This window comes from Eubalaena glacialis, chromosome 6, assembly GCF_028564815.1.
Source record: "Eubalaena glacialis isolate mEubGla1 chromosome 6, mEubGla1.1.hap2.+ XY, whole genome shotgun sequence".
Classification (NCBI taxonomy): Eukaryota; Metazoa; Chordata; class Mammalia; order Artiodactyla; family Balaenidae; genus Eubalaena; species Eubalaena glacialis.
Genome location: NC_083721.1, coordinates 140,191,490 through 140,207,944, shown reverse-complemented (window position 1 = coordinate 140,207,944; position 16,455 = coordinate 140,191,490). Strand labels below are relative to the sequence as shown.

The following is a 16,455-nucleotide window of genomic DNA, read 5'->3' as shown; positions in this document are numbered from 1 at the left end:
TGGAGAAAAGGGAACCCTGTTGCACTCTTAGTGGGAATGTAAATTGATACAGCCACTATGGAGAACAGTATGGGGGTTCCTTACAAAACTGAAAATAGAACTACCATATCACCCAGCAATCCCACTACTGGGCATATACCCTGAGAAAACCATAATTCAAAAAGAGTCATGTACCAAAATGTTCATTGCAGTTCTATTTACAATAGCCAGGACATGGAAGCAACCTAAGTGTCCATCAACAGATGAATGGATAAAGAAGATGTGGCACATATATAGAATGGAATATTACTCATACATAAAAGGGAACGAAACTGAGTTATTTGTAGTGAGGTGGATGGACCTAGAGACTGTCATACAGAGTGAAGTAAGTCAGAAAGAGAAAAGCAAATACTGTATGCTAACACATATATATGGAATCTAAAAAAAAAAAAGGAAAAAAATGGTCAGAAGAAACTAGGGGCAAGACGGTAATAAAGATGCAGACCTACTAGAGGATGGACTTGAGGATACGGGGAGCAGGAGTGTTAAGCTGGGATGGAGTGGGAGAGTGGCATGGACATATGTACACTACCAAGCATAAGATGGCTGGCTGGTGGGAAGCAGCCGCATAGCACAGGGAGATCAGCTCGGTGCTTTGTGACTACCTAGAGGAGTGGGATAGGGAGGGTGGGAGGGACGGAGATGCAAGAGGGAGTAGATATGGGGACGTATGTGTATGTATATCTGATTCACTTTGTTATAGAGCGGAAACTGGCACACCATTTTAAAGCAGTTATACTCCAATAAAGATGTTAAAAAAGAAAAAAGAAGTCAGGAGAAAAACAATAATAACAACAACAAAAATATAGGGACCAATGTAGCTGCATATAGGTTAAACCACTTCTAAATCAAGTTAGGACTTCACCATGCATTCAGAGGCCATAACGTGTGGACACCCTTATCAAATTTGTTATGTGGAGACACTGAGCTTTAATTCAATTTTATCTCCGTTCTATCTGAGCTCAACTTTTCCATTATGAGTTGGGTTCATCTGTTCTGAGTACACATTGGTAGCCTCTGGAAATTTTTATTTTACACATAATATTAAAGCTAAAAGAGTTGTCTAAAGAGGGAAGGATCCCTCCAAACGTGTGAGCACCTGAAGAGTAGGGAACATGGGTCCAGATACATAGTGAAAACTGAAGAACTACTTGATAAACCAGAAATCATCATATTTAGATTTTTCATTCAATTATCTTTTGTCCCATATCATCTTAATGCCTCTTACACTCCACTTGAGCCTCTTACACTCCACTTTAACTATTTTTTGGTTACAGACACCTTTGGAAAGATGATGAAAGTTATGACCTCCATTTGCAAACCCTAGAAAATTTTCCACATATTTTCAAGTGTTTTCCAGATGCTATGGAAGCCATTGTTCTGATCCAAGGACACAGGATTAAGAGGAGTATTTAAATATTTAAAATTAGGAAGGAGATTAAGTTTTTCTGGGCTGTGTAGAGAAAGGAAATTCCCAAGATGTCTTAGAGAAAAGTGACAAGATGAGCTTTTGTTCACCTGGGAAAGAACCGTGGCAGATCTCACACCTGGGTTCACCATCCCAAGTCTTATCTAGGATTGTGGGCTTTGGTAGTGAGCCCGTGGGTCCACGGATTTTTAGAGTACCAATGGCGTCTTTAAAGACCGTTTGAACCATTTGTTCATGATTGAACGTGGCAGTCAAGAATAAGCTCTGACATGACCGTGTCATTTTAATATTTAATATTCAAGCCAACAAACTCAGCTAAGCGCTTGTGAGAATGGTCCTAACTTTCACCAGTGGAAATAAAATATTTTTGAATTTTTCCTTTAAAAAATGGCTTAAAATTTTTAAAATGAATCAGTCACTTTCAAGTTAAAAAGGAATGTTGCGAGGAACTTAGGAGGTTTTCCTCCCGAGACAATCTGCCTTGCAATCAATTCAGATTCTCCTGGTACTTTTTTCTACCTATTATTATTATTTTTTGTCCACACAGCTAAATGGTTAGACTATCTTTCTCAAGGACGTTAATACAAGATGCCAAAGTTTCAAATACTGGAGTTCTACTTGAACATTTAATATTTTATTTAGAAATACTTCCAGTATTGCCTTATAGAACATTCTGCAATGACAGAAATGTTCTGTAATATGCACCGTTCAATATAGCAGCGGCCAGCCGCTTGGCACTACTGAGCACTTGATACGTGGATAGTGGAAGGAATGACTATTTGCTTTTATTTAATTTTAAATAATTTTAAGTTCAAATAACACATGGCTGCCAAATAGAACAGTACGGTTCCAAACTATTATATTAAAGAAGAGAGTTAAATGCTGGGCTCTCTCGTCCTTAGGCAACAGACCAAACCTTGGACTAAATGTTATTAGAGCTTTTTTTTTTCTCAAGAAACTGAGAAACAGGGACAGGTAGCTTTTTTTCACCGGGGTGGGGGGGGGGCGGGGGCGGTGATAGGTAGCTCTGATGATTTGAAAACTCCAGACAATTCTGTATTCTTACTGTGCTCAATAACTCCATCTTTGTCCCCTGCTAAAACCTACATTTAATTACAGCAGTGCTTAGTTGAAGTGAACGGCCTCACTTTCAAATCCTTTTTCCTACAATGGAAAGGTCAAAATTGTATTGTCAGGAAGGATAAAGATGGAAAAAAGAAAGGGCAACTGGGACAGTTGAGCAGTTGTGGGTTCAACTCCCAACATCCAGAGGGTCAGCTTCCCACGTGGCTGGGTCGGACCAGCCAGCTCCATCTGGGCTCCTGGGCAGGTGGCTGCTTAGGGAGGGCTCACCGTGATGGAGGATTTCCCTGCCGTGTTCCCGTGCTTCAGCAAGGATTTGGACAGCTTTCTCTGGGAAACAATCTGTACAAAAGGAAACACAAGGTGGAGATACTAGTCATATACTCGCAGATATACTCTTTAGTATTTCCCTTACAAAATTTTGCACTTACAGCTCTCCTTGAAATTATGACATCAATGTTCATTTATTTTCCAAGCTTCTTCCACAAACGTCTCCTAAATACATGTCATTCCCTTCTTTCCTCTTATGGCTTGTGCTGTAAGTGTGAGTGTGTAAAGGATTACAGATAATTCAGTACTAATGGAGGTGGCTTAATCGTTGTTGAGACATTTATATTAAAATTAGACAAAACATGTTGGATATGTACATTAGCATAAAGGAGATGAAGTTTCAGAATGATCTCAAATTAGCACTAAAACCTCTGTGCCGAGTGGAGGATGGGGTGAAGGGAGGAAAGAAACTCAAGGTCTAAATATACACCTCCTGTATCGATAAGCTCTAGAGTTCTATTTTTAATATATTCAATAGGAAGCAATAAACTAAGTCATGAGGAGACTGATGCTCAGACAAGCCAAAAGGAGTAACTGGGGTCCTCTCCACTGGGAGCTATTCTCAGCAGAACCTGCCCCATCCCCTCTTGTTTTCTTTTCTGAAAGGGAAAGGTGGCAAGGCAGTGTGGCCCTGATGTGCCTGCACCCCATGATTCCCCAGGATTCCCAGAGGAGACAAGGCTTAAAAGCCTCGAGTGAAAGCCATGCTCTGCTCTCGGTAGAGGGAGAGCATAGTCCCCTGCTGTGGGCGGCAGCTTCTATCTGGATGGCCCCAGTGATCCCCGCTTCCTGGTGTTCTTGCCATTGTGTAATTCCCTCCCCTTGAGTGTTGGGTGGATCCAGTGATTTGCTTCCAATGAACAGAATACTACAAAAGTGATGGGATATCACTTCAGGGATTAGGTTCCAAAATCACTGACTTCCTTCTTGCTCATCATCTCTCATTCTCTCTCTTAGAGCCTTTGCTCTGGGGAAAGCAGGCTGCTAGGTTGTGAACAGCCCTGTAGGAGCAGCCCACATGGCCAGGAATTGATGTCCCCACTCAACAGCCAGTGAGAACCAGAGGGCAGCCAGCAGCCACACAACAGCCTGGAGCAGGTCCTCCCACAAGGTGAGCCTTGAGATAACTGCACCTCGACAGCAGCCTTGTGAGAAAGCCTGGTCCAGAGGACCCAGCCACGCTACCCCAACTCCTGACACACAGAAGTTGTGAGACAATAAGTGTTTGTTTTCAAGCTTTCAACTTTTGCAGTAATTTTTAATGCAGCGATCAGTAAAAGTACACGTAAGAAAGAGAAGGAGATCACTGTGAAAATTGGGGACATAAACCCATTCTCTGAAATCCTTATATATTTTGTCTCTGTGTTAGAGCAATAAAAATATTAGGAGTGTGCTAATATCAAATGCAAAATGTTCAGAGACCTTCCCTAGGCCAAGCAGATTTAAAGATCCTAATGTTCAGTCTGCAGTCATCTGAAGAAGGAGTGTTTCTATAAAGAATCACCAGGTGATGATGATGATGTTGATGACATCAATGAGAGCAATGGGAACTCCCATGTAAGTATACAGATTATGTGGGAGATGCCTTATTCATTCCAAAAATCATTATCTAGTCCCCAAAATATGACAAACTTGGTGCTAGGCACTAAGAATAGAGTGGTAAGCAAAGTCAGATGCAATAGCTGACCTCATGGAGCTTACATTTTAGTGAGGGAGATAGTAATAAACCAAATGGTCAAACAAATATAACTCATCACAAAGGAGAGATGCACTGGCCATGGTGGGGATGATGAATGGGGTGAATGAGAGTGGACCACTTATGAATCTCTGGCAGCAGTACAGGTGAGAGGTAATAGTGGCTATGGAGATGGAGAGAAAAGACCGGATTTATGAGATAGTTAGGTGTAAAATAGTCAGAATTTGGAAATGGATTGAATACGGAGAGAGTGGGAGGCATCCTAAATGTATCACTGGATCAGAGAGTTATGCCCTTCAGTGAGTTAAGAGTCACAAGAAGGGGACATTAAATTGGAAGGCAAAGAACAAAGTTTGGGGCAGAAAACAGACTGGAGTAGGTTGAAGAGGAGAGAAAGAGGAAGAAAATGGACAAGAAGAAAATTCTTTCAATAAGTTTGCCTATATAGTGGGGAAGAGAGAATAGACCCTGAGGGGAAGGAGAAATTCAGTAAGGTTTTTGTCTTAGTGGTCATTTTGTTGCTAACTTTACAGCCCCACAAATTTGGTATTATTAATTTCCTTTTATAGCAGAGCAAAGTTGGACACAGAGAGTTTAAGTAACTTTCCTAAGGCCATAGAGCTAGGAGGGAGTGTGGCTGGGATTTGAACATAGGTCTGACTCCAGAAACTGATCTCCAGTTACATTATGACTGGTAAGCGAACTCCTAAAACAGGTTCAAAAAATGTTCACAGCTGGATTTGTACTATATGTGTTTGCTTTTAAGCCCTAGATCTCATGTTAGTGCTTAAGCCTCAATGTGTAAGCATAGAGAAGATAGTAAAGAAATAATCAAGTTAAACCTTAAGAATGAAGTAATCTGGAGACACTGGCTTTGGTTAAGTGCAGTGTAGCATAATGATTAAGAACGTAGGTTTTTTATTTATAGTTGACTATCAATAAAATGACATGAAAAAATTCAGGTGATAAAGGAATTGGCTTTCCTTTCCATAGTTAATTCTGAATCCAAACTCATCTTTCCCACCCTACTCATTAAGAATGTTCCAGTGCTTTTAGTACGATTGGCAAAATCATTATTCCCCCCACCCCAATTCTCAGATTGTCACTTGTTCTAGAAAAGCTACCATTTCCTAGAATAATGTAGACATTATTTTTTAACTTGAGATAAACCAAAACACAGAGGAAACACAGAAGACAAACAGCAAAAGGACATTAGAAGACTTTGTGGTTTCTCTCTAGGGGTTTTTCAGTGGAGAGTGGAAGGGAAGACACATGAATAGATGACAAAACAAGGGTCACTGATAAGCAGTAGCCAGGTCAGTATCTCTCTAAAGAAAGGTAACAGATTTATTTGGGAACATTATACCCTGTTCCCAAATAAATCTGGTCTCAGAAATACTTTGGTCCACTGTCACTGCGTTTCATCCACATTGGTTACCTACCCCAATAACTCCAAGTGACCCCAACAAACTTGTCAGCCCTGAGATGATCCATGCATTGGGTTACCAGGTATTGGTAGACTGTCTTTACAGACTGTGTCTTCCAAGATCCACATTCTCTTTCTTCAAGGAAGAGCAAGGATGGTACCAGGTCTCTCTTCTCACTCTTTTTTAGAAATGCCAAAATTTCCATTTGTAGGGTCTGAAGAGAATGCTACCATGTACCACCTCCTGCTTTTTACAAATGCTAGGAAGACAAACAATTTCCCAGGAAATATTCCTTCTTAAGAAATGGTCATATGGGTAAACAAGTGGCTAATCAAGCAGGCATTCAAACAAATATTCTACAGCCCCAGGCCTCCAACTCAGCTCCAAAGAATGAGTAATAATTAAGGTTTCAAACCTTTCATTGTAATAATGATTGACAGTGAGTTGCCATTGGCATTGCCATTCTTAGGACTTCGGGCAAAAATACTAGGATGCCCAGCTGAAGCAGTGATCTATAGAGAAAAGTCTATTTGTTGCCAATTCCCTTCTCACGCAGGCTTTGTTGCAGCTGAAGCAACTGCATCATACTCAAAAACAGCCTTAGGTCTTGTCAGAGGATGAGGGGTTTAGAGTGACAAGGACTTACACTTGTCCCAGCTGATACTGAGGCCAACAAATAGGCAGCATTTAGCACTGGGCTAAAGGGGATGCACTTGTCAGAAGTCCTCTAATTTGATTCTTCTCACCCTATAGTGGGGTCACAGTTGCAATCCTTAGACTTCAACAGAAGGATGAAATATAGGGGGAGGAAACACTCTTATTAGCAAAGTTGAATCAGAGGGACATTAGCACCATCAAGTCCCTGATCTGCATTCACACATGGATCTGGGGAGGAAGTGCTTCTCTCCCTGTGAAGTGGGCGGTATTCTAACAGCAGGGATCCTCATTTTCAGGGAAGTCCACTGTTTCATTTAGATAAATGGGAACAAAACCAGGAGAACAAAAAACATTTTGGTCAATATTTCAACAAGTGTATGTTCATCTGGATTTGCTTACAAAGACTTTCAAAGCAGTCATTTTGGGGACTAGACAGTCGTCTTTCATGAGATCTCTTTTACTGAGAATATCTTCAGATTATTTCTGGAAATTGCTTTAAGACTCTATTGCAAAAACAAACATTTATTGAACATCTTTTCTGTGCCAGGCACTGTTCTGAGGTAACAGTGGTGGACAGGTGAAAACATATTTACAATACTTGACATTCGCACCTCTGTTAGCCAGAATTGATAATGCCCAAAGTATGTGTCAGAGAACTTTCATTTCTTAAAAGGTAAGTAAATATTGTATGAAAAAGTCTTTGTGTAGATAAGTCTGGAAATCACACGATTAGAAAAAGTTTGACATCTTTAACTGCAGGATATTAACAGAGCTTTAGTTGTGAATCACCCTGAGCACAGCCATGGAAGGAGCATTCTTTACACTTTTTTGACCCCAGAACCTTTTGTCAAGGAGCATCCCTGGTGTTCTGCAAAGTAGCAATTACTACTCCCGTCACTACGGGGTACAACCAAGGGTTCCTGATGGCTCCTGTAGCAACAGATGGGGACTGGTCCAGGTCCTCTCAGGCCTGACTTTTGCAGAGCTGGCTGGGCTCCCAACAGCCAGCATTGGCATCTCTTTGCCTACAGGTTCTTCTGGAGTCTGTGCCCACTGTCCACAGGAACAGTAAGCTGAAAGTGGGGGGGATTAACACCCTTGGGAGCGGAGTCAACCAACTGATGGGCTTTGGCACAGAAACCCCCCAGCTCCTTTGGCCCAGGGATGGGGGTAACTCTGCGGTGTTTGTTCTGCACAGAAGCTGAGTTTTCCCAGTGGATGGAGCTCCAGTTACTCCCCGTGGTGATTCCTTAGACATCACAGCCTTTGCTTTATTGGCCACTCCCCCTTTCCTGCCACTTCTCCACTCCCTTTCTAGTGTTTCCTTCACTTTCCAAATAATCTACTTTCCAATCCTTGTCTGCTTCTGGGAGACACTACCAAAATTCAACTCTGTGTCAGATAATGTATTGAGCATTTCACATACATTATCTCATTTACTGTCATTTAATGAGCAAAACTCTCTCTTGCCCCAAGCAACTGGGATGAGAGAAGCAAGGCTTTGAGAAATTGAGTTTATCTAAGGTCACATAGCATTATGGACTGAATTGTGAACCTTCCCACCCCTCCTCCCCTGCATAACTTGAAGCTCTGACCCACAATGTGACTGTATTTGGAGACAGGGTCTATAATGGAGATAACTGAGGTTAAATGAAGTCGTAAGGGTGAGATCCTAATCCAACAGGACTAGTGTTCTTATAAAAAAAGGAAGATCCATCAGAAGTCTCTCTCTCTCTCTCTCTCTGCATATGTACACCAAGGAAAGGGTATGTGAGGACACCATGAGAAGGTAGCTGTCTGCAAGCCAGCAGGAGAGATGTCACCACAAACTAACCACGCTGTCACCTTGATCTTGGAATTCCAGCTTCCAGAACTATGATAAAATTGCCATTGTTTAAGCCACTAGTGTGTGATATTTTGTTATGGCAGCCCTAACAGGTTAATACACATAGCTTATAAGAGTTGAAGCCAGGATTCATTCCTTCATTGAGTATCATATTTATTGAGCATCTATTATGTGCTGGGTATTGAGAATAAAATGATGTCACAAGACAGGCACACAATTGCCCTTCCAGAGGTAGCCACACAAAACCCATGTCAATTCCAACTCTGCAAGGAGAAGTAATGTCATGCCATGAGAGGGGTACTCACCAGATCCAGGAGGTCAGGTAAGGCATTTCTGAAGAAACTGCTCCTGACCTGAAGGCTCATGGATGATAAGTGAGTAGTCAAAAGGAGAGGGAATAGTAGGTACCAAGGGTATATATGAGTATGAGGAGCAGGCTGAATATGAGGGACAGAAAAGAAGACTTTTAATTTATCCCCAGAGACCAGGTTCTTGGCCATGTTGTCCTCTGATTGACACTAGGTACTTTAGCAACATTGGCTATGGTAGGTAAAAAATGACTCCCTAAAGATATCCATACCCTAAATTGCTGAAACCTGTGTGTATTACCTTAAATGGCAAAAAAAAAAAGTCTTTACAGTATAATTAAGTTAAGGATCTTAAAATAGGGAATTTATCCTGGATTATTTGGGTAGACCCTAAATGTAATCTCAAGTGTCCTTATAAGAGGGAATCAGAGGGAGATATAATGACATACACTCAGAAAGGATGAAAATATGAAGACAGAGCAGAGAAATACTTGAAGATGTTGGACATGGCAAGGAATGGATTCTCCCCTAGAGCCTCCAGAGGGAGCACGGCCCTGCTGACACCTTGGTTTCAGACTTCTGCCCCCAGAACTATGAGAGAATAAATCTGTGTTGTTTCAAGCCACCAAGTTTGTGATAATTTGTAACAGTAAACACAGGAAACTAATAGACTGATTTAGCCCATGACCAGGTTCAAAGTTCCAGGAAAAGATGCCATGATGGCTTCAGTGATGACTGATTTTAAGGAAATCCCTACCTTCCCATTTCCCTCCCAAGACTGCTGGCCAATATTACTTCACCTGATAGAAGTCAGACCCTCTCAAGATAAATATGCCTGAAGACCCTGGCCTTGACACTCTTCCTCCCTCTCCTGGTCATCTTGCTCCCACCACTGACCCAAAGGAGCCAAAATCCTATCTGAGCACATAATAACCGCTGAGAACCTCGGCATCTTGTGTGCACTACCAATAAAGGGAAGCCTTAAAACGGTTTTAAAGATCATTAAAAAATAGCCTTTAAGAGCTATGCTTTTTCTTATGCTGTTCCCTCTGCCTAGGATGACTCATACCTTCTCCCCTCAATTGGCAAATTTATTCATTTTTAAGATCTTCATTAGAAGTTTGGGATCGTTGCTGTGGTAGGAGGGATGTGAAGTCACCCGTGGGATGGAGAACTATTCCTTCTCCCCTCACGCGTGTCCTCCACTCCTCATCCTAGCTGGTTCCCTGCAGCAGCAGCAGCAGCAGCATGGCCTGGGTTGCTAGAAACGCAGACTTTCAGGGCCCACCGCAGACCTGCTGAATCAGAATCTGCATTTTGATGAAGTCCCCAGGTGACCTGCATGTACATTAAAAGTGAGAAGCACTGAGCTACAAAGTAAGAATTGCACATTGACAATTTCAGTACAATATGATCAGATTTAAAGGATTTCTAGAAAAGGGCTTTAAAATGAATCTGTTCTGCTGATTTTGACTTTCATTAAAGGTAAAGCTGTAGGAGCTAAGAAGCTTTCTCAGCCATTCGGGGGAGGGAACGGCGACACGCGTGTGTACGTATGTTTTATGTAAACTCAGTCTTGTCCTCAGCTCCCCAGTGGAGACCTACAGAAGGACCAGCCTAGAGAGAATGATTCCAAGTGACAGGAGTGATAGGTAATCTGCTTGCTTGGGCTTCCTGTCTTGAGATTTCTATTAAGCAGGGTTCTAATTACCTCAAGTGTAATTACAGGCTTTTACCCTTTCTCTGACTTCATTAGTAAGGGACGGAAAGAGTTTCGGAGAGGGATTTAAGGACTGCCTGTGTATTAATTATGCACCTTTGCCTCCTCATCACAAATGACCTGGTCCAGAGGCCACCTCCCCACCCCAAGCTAAGCTGTACCACATGGCGATCAGGAGAAAGAGAAAGAGCTGTGTCTCCAAGCAGCTGCTGCCTAGGGTAGGGCACTGTGTCAGGTCAAGGGCACAAGGCAGCTTTTCAACCATTGCCTTGGCAGGTGGTGACTTGTCTTCAGTGAGGCTGGCAACCAAACACTAGTAGTCCACAGGACAGAGGAGGATGGGAGAAAGCCCTTGACCATTTTTACGTGAAGGATGCAAATTCCAGCTTTCAGGTTGTTAGACTAGGTTAACTAGGTTGTCAACAGGTGAAGAGACCAGAAGCTCAAAGATAACTAAGGTAATAAAGCTATTGAAGAGTCATGATACTACTGCAGGAAGAGCACTTACTGTGTGCCAGCTATTGCTCTGAAGTGCCTTATGTGTACTGATTTATTTAATTCTCATGACAGCCCTGTGGAGTAAGTATTATGCCCATTTACAGATAAGAAAATGAAGTATAGAGAGTGTATTGGTTTGCTAGGGCTGCCATAACAAATTACCACAAATTTACATAAAACAACAGAACCATATTCTTTCATGGCTGCAGAGGGCAGAGTTTGAAATCAAGGCACCTGTGGGGGTCGTGCTCCCTCTGGAGGCTCTAAGGGCGATTTCCATATCTAGTCTCTTCAGTGTCTGGTGCCTGCCACTGTCCCCTGGCCTGTGGCTGTATCACTCCACCTCCTTCACGAGGCCCTCTCCTGTCTGCATCCCTGCTCTGTGGTTCCTTTATAAGGACTGTTGTCGCTGGATTTATCCCACCTGGATAATCCAGGATGAGCTCTTCATCTTGAGATCCTTAATTAGATCTGCAGAGACTTTTTGTCCAAATAAGGTCACATTCACAGATTGTGGGGCTGAGGATGTAGACATATTTTGGGCGGCCACCATTAGGTCCACTACAGAGAGGCTAGGTGACTTGCTCAAGGTTCCACAGCCAGGAAGTAGCAGAGTTGAGATTTGAACCCAGTCAGTCCAGCCCAGAATCCATCCCCTCTCTGCTGCCTCCCATTAATGACAGAGGCTGGACTTGATCTTGCGCTAAACCCTGCCAGATGTGTGCAGTGATTCACACTCACTCCTCGCCCTGGGGGAGCTGACCTCAGAGGGGCATTCCCTCTCCCTCAGACCACTGCAGGGGCCACTTAACTGGTCCCCTAGATTCACTCTTGTTACATAATATAGAGTAAGAGCCACACATGATGATAAAGAAGATGTGGTGTGTGTGTGTGTGTGTGTGTGTGTGTGTGTGTGTGTATGTATATGTGTGTATATATATATAATGGAATATCACTCAGCCATGAAAAAAAAATGAAATAATGTAATTTGCAACAACATGGAGGGACCTAGAGATTATCATACTAACTGAAGCAAGTCAGACAGAGAATGACAAATACCATATGATATCACTCATATGTGGAATCTAAAAAAATGATACAAATGAACTTATTTACAAAACAGAAGTAGACTTACAGACATAAAAAACAAACTTATGGGAGACTTCCCTGGTGGTCCAGTGGTTAAGAATCTGTCTTCCAATGCAGGGGATGCGGATTTGATCCCTGGTTGGGGAACTAAGATCCCACGTGCCAAGGGGCAACTAGGCCCATGTGCTCTGGAGCCCGCATGCCACAACTAGAGAGAAGCCCATGCACCGCAACGAAGAGCCCACTCGCCTCAATGGAAGATCCCGTGTGCCGCAACTAAGACCTGACACAGCCAAATAAATTTTAAAAACTTATGTTACCAAAGGGGAAAGGGAGGGGAGGGATAAATTAGGAGTTTGAGATTAACATATACACACTACTATATATAAAATAGATAACCAACAAGGTACTACTGTATAGCACAGGGAACTATATTCAATATCCTGCAATAATCTATAAGGGAAAAGAATCTGAAAAAGAATAGATATAAAATGAATCACTTTGCTGTATAACTGAAGCTAACACAACAGTCTTAATCAACTATATTTCAATTAAAAAATTAAAATAAATAAATTAATAAAAAGAAAAAGGTCACGCATGAGGGTCCAAATGCTGAGCGTGGTGTGGGACCAAGCAGGGTAACCTCTCCAAGCCTCAGTTTTGTCTTCTGTGAAATGGTGATGATACTATCCACCCCACTGGTTTATCATGTGCATAATGAGTAGCAACAAAATCCCAGCATCAGGCCCATAGAGATGCATAGGAAATGCTCCTTCCTCTTCTTTTCTTTCCTGTCTAATCAATTCCCACAAAGACATGATTATAGTCATTGATTTGCTTGGACTGGGGTTCTGGCAGTGGAGTGGAAAGAGAGGTAGAGAGTAAAGATATTTAAGACACTGAGTTGATGGGGCTTTGGGAAAGGCTGATGGGTGGGCTGTGGGGCAGAGGGAGTGAGTGAATGGAGCAAGGGAAGGCTCCTCTGTTTTGGGTCTCTGCATCTGGGAGGACAGAGGTGTCATTCCCTGAATGGGGCAGATGGAGGCTGTGGGCAGGGAGAGCAAGAGGACATGGTGAGCTTGATGTGGGGTTGTTGAGTCTGAGGTACCTGTGGTCATCCGAGTGGAGTCAGTATCTAGATACTGTTGGATACATAAATCTGGGGCATGGAGGAAAGGCCTGAGCTGGGAGTCTCCAACATGTGGATGATGAATGGAAGGGCAGGAGCTGAGGAGAAAATATATGAAGGAAAGAAAGGAGTGGTCTGAGAGTGAGGCAACTTTCCCAGACTGAGAACAACAGCAATGTCTTCTCACTACCTGCAGCCTCTGAACACACCCTGTGGGGGCCCAGCCTCCTCCCTCCCATGGGTGAGGGCCTGAGAGATCACAGGCTGTGTCCTCCCTGCTCAGGCTGGGGCTATACTCTGTGGGGGACAGCCAATTCAGGGCAGGGGCTGTCTTCTTTTCTGTGTGCTGATGGAGGCTTCAAAAGGAAGAATATTAAAAGTCCAAGGCATACACTAACAATGAAATATCAGAAAGAGAAATTAAGGAAACAACCCCATTTACCATTGCATAAAAAGAATAAAATGTCTAGGAATAAACTTACCTAAGGGGGCAAAAGACCTGTACTCTGAAAACTATAAGACGCTGATGAAAGAAATTGAACATAACACAGTTGGAAAGATATGCCATGTTCTTGGATTGGAAGAATCAATATTGTTAAAATGACTATACTACCCAAGGCAATCTACAGATTCAATGCATTCCCTATCAAATTACCAATCACATTTTTTTCACAGAACTGGAAAAAAATTTTTTAATTTGTATGGAAATACAAAAAACACTGAATAGCCAAAACAATCTTGAGAAAAAAGAATGGAGCTTGAGGAATCACTCTCCTTGACTTCAGACTATACTACAAAGTTACAGTAATCAAAATACTATGGTACTGGCATGAAAACACAGAGATCAATGGAACAGGATAGAAAGCCCAGAGATAAACCCATGCACTTATGGTCAATTATTCTACAATAAGGGAGGCAAAAATATACAGTGGAGAAAAAATAGTCTCTTCAATAAGTGGTGCTGGGAAAACTGGACAGCTACATGTAAAAGAAGGAAATTAGAACATTCTGTAACACCATATACAAAAATAAGCTCAAAATGGACTAAAGATCTAAATGTAAGACAGGATACAATAAAACTCCTAGAGGAAAACATAGGCAGGACACTTGTTGACATAACTCGCAGCAATACTTTTTTGAATCCGTCTCCCAGAGTAATGGAAACAAAAGTAAAAATAAACAAATGGGACCTAAATAAACTTAAAAGCTTTTGCACAGCAAAATAAACCATAAACAAGTGAAGTAAGTCAGAAAGAGAAAAAGAAATACCATATGCTAACACATATATATGGAATAAAAAAAAAAAAAAAACAGGTTCTGAAGAACCTAGGGGCAGGACAGGAATACAGACACAGATGTAGAGAATGGACTTGAGGACACGGGGAGGGGAAAGGTAAGCTGGGACGAAGTGAGAAAGTGACGTGGACATATATACACTAACAAATGTAAAATAGATACCTAGTGGGAAGCAGCTGCATAGCATAGGGAGATCAGCTCCGTGCTTTGTGACCACCTAAAGGGATGGGATAGGTAGGATGGGAGGGAGATGCAAGAGAGAGGGGATATGGGGCTATATGTATAGCTGATTCACCTTGTTATAAAGCAGAAACTAACACACCGTTGTAAAGCAATTATGCTCCAATCAAGAAGTTAAAAAAAAAAAGAAACCATAAACAAAATGAAAAGACAACCTATGGAATGGAAGAGAATATTTACAAATGATGCAAGCAACAAGGGATTAATTTCCAAAATATACAAACAGCTCATAACGCTCAATATCAAAAAACAAAACAAAACACTAAGCAACCCAATAGAATAAATGGGCAGAAGACCTAAACAAATAGATATTTCTCCAAAGAAGACATACAGATGGCTAACAGGCACATGAAAAGATGCTCAACATTGCTAATTACTAGAGAAATGCAAATCAAAACTACAATGCGGTATCACCTCACACCAGTCAGAATGGCCATCATTAAAAAGTCTACAAATAAATGTTGGAGAGGGTTGCATTAACATGGGAAAATATATTTTTTATGTGAAAAAAGCAAGTTACAAAAAGCATGTATAAGTCACCAGATGGTTGTTTTTTAAAAAGGAACTGTATGTATATGCATACATCAAAAAAAAAAAATCTAGAATAACATGCACCAGAATATTTAAAAGCTATCTGTCAATGTTGGATGTGGGCCTCACGGTCCTCCAGCAGAACAGAGGGAGGGTCTGGGGTTCAAAGACCTCCAGCAGTTGTCAGAGCCCAATATCCACTGAGTGGTCCCATTTTCACTGGGGCTGTTGTCTTGTTCTCCACGTGTGCTGTCTCAGAACCCACTGACCCGATTTTGGTGTGCTCCTTCCTATCCCACTTACCCCAGGCCTGGGCCCAGATCAAGGATCCCTGCTTGCCTGTGGCATGATTGGTGAACTCTGGGACACAGAGATTTAAACTTCCCATCCTCATGGGCCCGTGAGGGTTCTTAACTTATTCATTATTAGCGCTCCAAGCCCTCTCAGGTCTCTTCTGTAATCAAAAATAATGTTACAAGATGTCAGAACCAGATGCAGAATAGGATGGGTGATGCAGGCTTTATAGAGGTCGTTTCCTAGTCATCCTCTAAATCTTGTGTTGAAAGTGCTGGTGCTTGTTACCCACAGGCCAATGCACAGAAGTGCCCAGGAGCTGCAGTGGGGACATCATCTGGGAGTCGGGAGGCCTGGGTTTAACTCCCCGACTTGAAAATGGCTTGCACTTAAGCAAGTCACTTCAAGGTTCAGATGCTTAGCAGGAAATGTGGAAATATGGTATGTTCCCCTCAGGGGTTCTGTGAGAATGAAATGAGATGTTTGGTGCAGTTTTCAGCATAAGGTCTGGCAGTATATAAGAGCAGTCACTCTGCCCTCTGCCTAGACTGCTTTCCTGGATTTCTCTGCATGGCTCATGCCCACACTTTTTTCTGGTCTCTGCTCAGAAAGGGCCTCCCAGACACTCCTATCTAAATGAGCACCTACCCCCTTCCCATCACTCTCTATCCCTTACCCCATTGGAATTTTCCTTCATAGGACTATCACTGTCATTATTTTATGTAGGAACAGGTAAGCTCCACGATAACAGGGGTTTGTCCCCTTTTATCACAGCTGACGTCCCAGGGACTAGAAGAGTGTCTGGCATACAGTAAGTGCTCAATAAATGAAAGAATACATACA

General features: G+C 42.2%; 1 protein-coding gene across 1 annotated transcript in view; it reads right to left on the bottom strand.

The window, feature by feature from the left end:
• Nucleotides 1–16,455, bottom strand: part of CPNE4 (copine 4) — a 611,972-nt gene that overhangs the window by 165,272 nt on the left and 430,245 nt on the right. Inside the window, exon 4 of the mRNA XM_061193684.1 lies at nucleotides 2,822–2,893. Coding sequence (XP_061049667.1) covers nucleotides 2,822–2,893 — 72 coding nt within the window. The remainder of the gene's footprint in view (nucleotides 1–2,821; nucleotides 2,894–16,455) is intronic.